The sequence below is a fragment of the Rhinoderma darwinii genome, chromosome 13 (genome assembly GCF_050947455.1).
Source record: "Rhinoderma darwinii isolate aRhiDar2 chromosome 13, aRhiDar2.hap1, whole genome shotgun sequence".
NCBI lineage: Eukaryota > Metazoa > Chordata > Amphibia > Anura > Rhinodermatidae > Rhinoderma > Rhinoderma darwinii.
In genome coordinates this window covers 68,286,513-68,295,154 of record NC_134699.1, presented here as the reverse complement: position 1 = coordinate 68,295,154, position 8,642 = coordinate 68,286,513, and the positions used below count along the sequence as shown (strand labels likewise).

The 8,642-nt window shown below is 40.8% G+C and overlaps 1 protein-coding gene across 1 annotated transcript in view; it reads right to left on the bottom strand.

The window, feature by feature from the left end:
- The window catches only part of LOC142666289 (heparan sulfate glucosamine 3-O-sulfotransferase 3B1-like), a 22,647-nt gene extending 14,675 nt beyond the window's left edge, over window positions 1-7,972 (bottom strand). The window contains exon 1 of the mRNA XM_075846271.1: window positions 7,396-7,972. Coding sequence (XP_075702386.1) covers window positions 7,396-7,781 — 386 coding nt within the window. The 5' untranslated portion in view covers window positions 7,782-7,972. The remainder of the gene's footprint in view (window positions 1-7,395) is intronic.
- Between the last annotated feature and the right edge of the window lie 670 nt (window positions 7,973-8,642).

The window sequence follows — 8,642 nt, the reverse complement described above, 5'->3', positions numbered from 1 at the left end:
AGGGCTTAAAGAAGCACTCCGGCCCTCCCCCTCATTTTCAAATGTTATGTAGACTTGTGTATTAACTTACCGGGTGCTGTATTTCACGGGACACCGTTTCAGGCCACGTGATCTTCATTCGGACAACTCAAATCCTACAGCTCCATATGTTGAGACCGGAGGTCAGTCTCCTGATACGAGTCTAGGAGACTCACATCTAGGCCCTCATAGACTTGTAGTGAGAGCACGACTTCCGGTTACTACAGCACATGATATAGGATGCAGGGAGTCCGAATACAAATCACGTGACCCCACGGCGTTTCGTGAATTACAGTACCGGGTAAGTCAATACACATGTCTACATTACACTATTATCACATCCGCAAACGGGGGAGGGGCAAAAAAAAACAAAACAGTTCTTTAAGGTTGCTTTACAAAATGGCGTCCTTCAATCTGTATAGTCATTGAATGTTAGGTAAAAAAAAAAACTACCCTTCCCTACAATGGGCAAAGTGGCTCTTCACGTGGTATTGACATTTGTTGTCTAGATGAGTGCAGAATATTCTCTGTTATCAGCCATTCCTGGATGTGTAGAGACTTTAGTTGAATTACTGGACCGGAAGACTTCTTAGTACATTTTTTGGATGGGGGGGGGGGGGGGGGGGTGGCGTATATATTATCATAAATATTCATATATATCAAGTTTGTGGAGTAGGGAGGGTAATAGGAGTATGTTCATTACAAGCACAACGTGGAGGGCGGCCATATTGAAGCCCAAACCACTGCTCAACAAAGACAAACCCAATTCCCAGAGAAGGCCAACACCACGAAGGAAGTATTTACACCTGTGGTACCCCCAGTCCAAGCTGGCCATAGACATGACTTATTTGACGGGATCCCCAACAATCTTCTGCTGGATAGTGGATGGCACCAGAGGTGTAAAGCAGCCGCTCTGACCTATCCCATTGTCGAATATATATTTTATATCATATTAGAATCACCTCCTCAAATAAACAATACGGAAAACGATGGGCAACTGCGCCGGAACCAGTAAAAAAAATATTCAAAAGGGCTGACAATGGTCATAGATATGTATATAATCCACTACGACATTTAGTGTCCCCTTAATTGCAGACAGTATTACCCCCAATATTAAACATACACATAAAACTGCGGTCATTTCCGGTGGTTGTTACGTTTTTGTTGGCGTCTATGATTCCGCTGTACAAGAACTTTATATGACACCAAAGGCTGCTCGCGGACACAACATTCACCCCACCAGAACATTACAATGTTTTTCCATTGACATTTCCGTCCTTAACACCATCCATCCGTGCACACATATCAAAACTACTGTCCCACAGGATAACGGATTGGACATTCGCCTTTCCCACAGACGGCTGTTACACTCCAGTTCTGCCAACGACCAGAGGCCAAGAACATTTTTTAAGCTTCTTCAATATATCCGATCTAATTGTGTCTACACAGGCCGGTTAAATTTTGGAAGGAGCGTTCATTTTTGGTGGTCATTTTGGCCCCTCAAAACAAGTACTATCGCTATGTTGCTTATACAATCGAGCAGTCCTGCAATCATAAAGCAAAAAGGGCTAATGGGGTACGTGAATGGGGGGGGCAGATGGACTCATGTCATGTATGGGCAGCTTTACTCCATTTCTGGCTGGAAAACAATTTTTTTCCAATTTTGTATTTTTGATCGGTCCCATTAGTTACAATTGTTTTTTCTCTGAAGGAGTCGTAACACTATATTTTTAAGTGGACAGTAACCCAAGACTAGTGGTTTCACGCTGCACAAACATAAAGTTCTCTTCGTGATGAGAGCGACAACTTCTTAGTGTTTCTGTAACTTTACACCAGAAGCGACTACACTCCGAGCCAATAATATGGAATCATTTGGGTGGCTTTTCATGACGATCTTTCCTTATACTGTACAGTAGGGGGCATGATTTTCTTTTTCCTTATACTATACAGTAGGGGGCATGATTTTCCTTTTCCTTATACTATACAGTAGGGGGCATGATTTTCCTTTTCCTTATACTGTACAGTAGGGGGCATGATTTTCCTTTTCCTTATACTGTACAGTAGGGGGCATGATTTTCCTTTTCCTTATACTATACAGTAGGGGGCATGATTTTCCTTTTCCTTATACTGTACAGTAGGGGGCATGATTTTCCTTTTCCTTATACTGTACAGTAGGGGGCATGATTTTCCTTTTCCTTATACTGTAGAGTAGGGGGCATGATTTTCCTTTTCCTTATACTGTACAGTAGGGGGCATGATTTTCCTTTTCCTTATACTGTACAGTAGGGGGCATGATTTTCCTTTTCCTTATACTATACAGTAGGGGGCATGATTTTCCTTTTCCTTATACTATACAGTAGGGGGCATGATTTTCCTTTTCCTTATACTGTAGAGTAGGGGGCATGATTTTCTTTTTCCTTATACTGTACAGTAGGGGGCATGATTTTCCTTTTCCTTATACTGTACAGTAGGGGGCATGATTTTCCTTTTCCTTATACTGTACAGTAGGGGGCATGATTTTCCTTTTCCTTATACTGTACAGTAGGGGGCATGATTTTCCTTTTCCTTATACTGTACAGTAGGGGGCATGATTTTCCTTTTCCTTATACTGTAGAGTAGGGGGCATGATTTTCCTTTTCCTTATACTGTACAGTAGGGGGCATGATTTTCCTTTTCCTTATACTGTACAGTAGGGGGCATGATTTTCCTTTTCCTTATACTATACAGTAGGGGGCATGATTTTCCTTTTCCTTATACTGTACAGTAGGGGGCATGATTTTCTTTTTCCTTATACTGTAGAGTAGGGGGCATGATTTTCCTTTTCCTTATACTGTAGAGTAGGGGGCATGATTTTCCTTTTCCTTATACTGTACAGTAGGGGGCATGATTTTCCTTTTCCTTATACTATACAGTAGGGGGCATGATTTTCCTTTTCCTTATACTATACAGTAGGGGGCATGATTTTCCTTTTCCTTATACTATACAGTAGGGGGCATGATTTTCCTTTTCCTTATACTATACAGTAGGGGGCATGATTTTCCTTTTCCTTATACTATACAGTAGGGGGCATGATTTTCCTTTTCCTTATACTGTAGAGTAGGGGGCATGATTTTCTTTTTCCTTATACTGTAGAGTAGGGGGCATGATTTTCCTTTTCCTTATACTGTACAGTAGGGGGCATGATTTTCCTTTTCCTTATACTGTACAGTAGGGGGCATGATTTTCCTTTGTGTTCACTTACATCATCCGGCACTTTTTTGAATGGAGAATGAATGTTAGTGTTATTTATAAGCTGTACGTTCCAGAGCCCGACCTATACTGCGGTCACCTGTTTATTATATATAGGACATTACACAACTTTATCGCGAGATGAATAATAATACTGAGACTTTTGGGAATTGTAGACACGGAATAACCAGCCCGGTGATATATCTGGCCAAAGGCAACTCAATGGTTGTAGTGTGAGGTTCTTGGCCCCCTCCTTGACATAAATGTCTTATACCGCTGACCTCACTGGACGGTCACAAATAATGCATTTTAATGTCCCCCCCTCTCTGCCCCCCTCATGCTAAGGGTCCGTCTTTAACATATATCTCAGTCTGGAAACAGTAACTACTGCAAATATTTACCCCCAATCAATGTTCTGTATATAGCACTGACGTATTATGCATCACGGTACACAAAATCTACCCATCACATCAATTTTGGAAGAGTTAAAAAAAAAAAAAAAAAAGAAGATATGTCCTAAATTTTTCAACAGAGGGAAGACATATGTATAGGTTGTAAATGGTTTTGTTTCCGCCTTATCGCACGTTACTTTTAATATCTTGTGAAATATTGGTGCGTCTATGGCCAGCAGGGGCCCCGCTATGGTGCGGAGATGGAAGGAGAGACTACGAGTTACTGTATCTACTGCAGACCACAGAATGCTCCCAGTACAGAACAAATCCCCCCTACATGCGTGAGACTAACACCTAGAACAGGAGCTGTCATTAATGATGTCCCTGCTGTGCTGTGATAGGAGGATGAAGAGCTGTCATTAATGATGTCCCTGCTGTGCTGTGATAGGAGGATGAGGAGCTGTCGGCCCGTCACCTGAGTCTGGGAAAATAAAGATTGCTCCTGTATGTTACGGATGGATGGCTGAAGCTGGCAGCAAAGGAGTTAAAATGCCATATTCCTTGTATGGTTTATCACGGCCACCATTTATACCCATGTGCTCCACTGAACACAGCCTTAACCTACAAGTGCAACAATCCTGCGCCGACACTGGAAAACGTCCCTAGTCAACTCCCGGTCATAAAATATATACATAGTCTGGACCACGGTATATACATGGAAATAGAAGAGGTCACAAAAAAATGTATTCAAAAAAATGACTTGAGCGTTAAGAATCAAGTAAACACATAAATGATATACAAAAGTTACTTCTGCACAAGGACAAACTAAAAGGACAAAAAATGTTTGGCTGCTATACACACCAATCTAGATAAATGAATAGTATATGTAATAAAAAAGAGAAAAAAACTCATGAAAAAATAGAAATCTATTTCTGAACTATATTTTTTAATGTTTTTTGTTTTGGGATTTTTGTTGTTATATTTATATATTTATTATTTTTGCTGTTAATATTTTATAAGTATTTTTTTCCCATATTTATACAGAATAGGAGGGGGACATTGCAGCCTGTTATACACTTGTGAACATCTTTACACACATATACAGTGAATTATAGACTTTTTGGGCTGAACACCTGATGCTTTACGTGAGTGTCGTACGCTTTAATATCCACAATATGCCAACATTACCTCCCCTTTAATCTGCCCAGGCAGCCGCCTGGCATTGAGGTTGTAGTTGTTTTTTTCTAAAAATTAAATCTAATTCCTATAAATGAATCCCATTTCAATTTTGCTGAAAATTTCTTTGTTATTTATGTGAAAAGGTTGAGGTTTCAAATTGTCCTTTTTTTTTTCCCTTAAAGGGAGTAGGCAAAAGTTTTTCAATGAATGAGTACAAAGGTTTTGAGCGTAAAGGGCAGAACAAAAACATTATTATGACAAAGAATCTTCCCAAGGCATTTTTTTGTGTGTGGTAATGAATGTTCACATCCGTGTCGTAACAAGTCTATCTTTTTTTTTTTTTTTTTTTTTGAAGACAGATTAAAGAAGAGAAAAAAGAATGCATAAAAGAAAAGAAAAAACACAAATAAATATTTATGTTCTCCGACTTCTCCAGCTTTGCATGTTAGAGATGATGCGTATACAGTGATCAACTTGATCTCCGTCAGGAATAGAAGTTCAAAAGAAGATGTTGTGGGAATATTAGGATATTTGCACATTGTGAAGGCTCATTATTGGGGGGGGCAATAGAAAAAAATAATGACATTTTCTCTGTTAAAAGCCCTTGTGTTGGTAAAAAAAACAAAAGCTTCAAACATCTAAACATTAGAAGAAAAATCAAAGGAATATATGCAACTATAAGGAATAACGAAAAAATTATATATACATAAAAAATAGGTCTTAATAAAAAAATAAAAATCCTAATAGTAAAATAAATGAAAAATAAAATGAAAAAAACTAAATAAAAAAATATATATACATATCTCACAATAGTAAAAAAAATTAATTGATATATAGTGGTAAAAAAAATAATATATATATAGTATAAGAAATATACATATATCAGTGGAAAAAAATATCTTTAATAGTAAAAAAAAATTGCCAAATTTTAATTTCCTTAATTTGGATTGAGAGAAAATCTTATATATATATATTGTTAATAATTTTTTTTAATTATTTTTTTTAAGTCTGATGGGTTAACGCAGAAATAATTTGACTGGTGTCCTATGAGATAAAAGTTCTACGCCCTCTTCTAGATTATGTGATCCTCTCCGGGCCAACAGCTCCAGGGACATGCAATACCCTCTAATCCTCAATAGGGATCACTACAACTCTGCACATCAAACCTCTCACCCGCTGCGGACTTCAGGCAGGTAAAACCTGATGTGATGTGAAGCCCAGGACAGACCAGCGGCGCTCATGGCCGCAAAGCCGCTTCTTGTGTCCAAAACAAGCAGTAGATACAAGTCAAACATAAAATATATATAAACTCATTCCGTTCCAGGAAAGTACAAACATTTTGTAATTATTTTTTTTTAAACTATTTTCTTTCAATGTTAAAAGTTGCAGTCCCATGGATCTGCTTGTCCGGTATTTCTAGTATAATTGATAAACTCCACTCTACATATATAATGGATGTGGGAGCCGCACTCTGGTGAGTGATAGACAGATCCCCGAGCAGGGACACATAAAGTGGTTAGGAAAAAAAATAAAATCAATAGTTTATTGTTGCTTAATTTCTGACTCTACAGATTGGATTTAAACAGCCCCCCCCCAGATGATGATCAGAGCAGCCCGGGGTCTCCCTCTATGTACCCGGGATGTAATGCTGGTCTGAGGTTACAGCCGCTTTTCATCTCCAGGATAATGGGGGCACTTGGTCATTTTTGTTAGACACTTTAGCTATTAAACCGCATGTAAACCCCCAAATCAATAATAATTGGGCTGCGCGGTGCGGGGAGGGAGTGACCCCACTCTGTGTTACATGACTGAGCCCTTATACATTATGGATGTGTACAAAGCAGACCCCCTGCCTGCACCCTTATCTTCCCAGGAAAGACCTTGTTCTGGAGACGGAGACCCCAAGGGAAAAGGACGAAGAAGAAGAAGAAGAGGGTTTCACTGGCTGGATGAGTGTTTTACATGGGATCTCCTCCGGTAACACCCGGGGTCCAGGCTACACAGGCCGTTATACAGATTGATCGGGAGATTCGGCCATTGCCATGGAATACCCTTTCGACACTTTAAACTATTTTTTAAATTTTTGGAGGCTTTTGTTAGTTTTGATCACCAGAGATTAAGATGTAAAGTCTCTATTACTACTATGGGTAGCTTTATCTTAAGGGGGTAGATAGATAATAAAATTATATATATGAGAGAGATAGATAGATAGATATGAGATAGATAGATAGATAGATAGATAGATAGATAGATAGATAGATAGATAGATAGATATGAGATAGATAGATAGATATTATGATAAGATATGAGATAGATAGATAGATAGATATGAGATAGATAGATAGATAGATAGATAGATAGATAGATAGATAGATAGATAGATAGATAGATAGATAGATAGATAGATAGATATTATGATAAGATATGAGATATAGATATGAGATAGAGAGATACATAGATAGATATTATGAGAGAGATATAAATAGATAATATATAATTAGATAGATAATAAAATAATAGATCAATATTTCTGAATACAATTCTATAGGTAGAATATCTGTATATATTAGGGTCTCACCTGTACCAGTCCAGTCCCTTGTCATAATTCCTATCAAAAAAGTGGGGTTCAGCCCCCACAGCCCTGATGTCAGGGTGGACCCTCAGGAACTCCAGCAGGGCCCGGGTTCCCCCTTTCTTCACCCCGATGATGATGGCTTGGGGCAGCTTCTTGCTCCCGGAGCCGTTGTAGAAGCTGCTGATGGACGCCGTGTCCTCAGCCGGTGGTCGGGGCTCTGGTCGGAGGAGCAGCTGGGACAGGACTCCGGGCTGCGCCGGAGCGCTAGGGCTGGGGAAAGAGGCGCAAGAGCCGGCGCAGGAGTAGAACATATAGAGGCAGAGGAAGAGCATGGTGCAAATGGGCAGCAGGAGCCTTCTTCTCAGGTGGGACACGGGGCTGGCATCCATAGGGACATCGTTAGCAGCCCCAGGCAGGGAGCTCACTCCTTCCTCAGCGACATCCTGCCCTCTGCACCCACCACCCACAATCCAGCGGCAGCCGGCAGCGCACCCCCTGCCCTCCTGTACAGCGCAGCATCCAGGCTGTCTTCATACGATCCCCATAGACCCCATACAATGTATCACTGTATCCTGCTCCTACTCTGTACTGCAGCTACAAGCCTGCTGACTTTGATCCATGGCAAAGGGGGAGGGCACTTACCGTGACAGGCAAGCAGCCTGCCCAATCACACACTGGCACTTTATGCTAATTAGCCATTTGTTGATAAAGGACAGCCAATAGGAGACAACGCTCTGCATGGTGATTGGCGGCTGATTCTATATAGACCCTGGAGCAGGAGTTTTGGGCTCAGTTGCTGTAGGGAGAGCTGGTGGCAGGGTGGGGTGGAGGGGTCCTGAGCGCAGCTGGATACATTACTACCAATACTAATAATATCAGTTATTCCTTCATCATTATTTTTATCATCAGCGTATTATATAATCCTATCACTCATTATATGACGTTAATGACTCTGATACACCGCTATGACACCGGCAAAGAGAAAAGCAACAACAAATGTGTTCAATAAATTATAGACAAAAGAAATGTGATGAGTGGAAGATGTAGTGACCCCCCCCCCCCCCTGTGTAGTACATGGTCTGTGCTGCTGGGAGATGTAGTGACCCCCCCCCCCCCCTGTGTAGTACATGGTCTGTGCTGCTGGGAGATGTAGTGACCCCCCCCCCCCCCTGTGTAGTACATGGTCTGTGCTGCTGGGAGATGTAGTGACCCCCCCCCCCCCCCTGTGTAGTACATGGTCTGTACTGCTG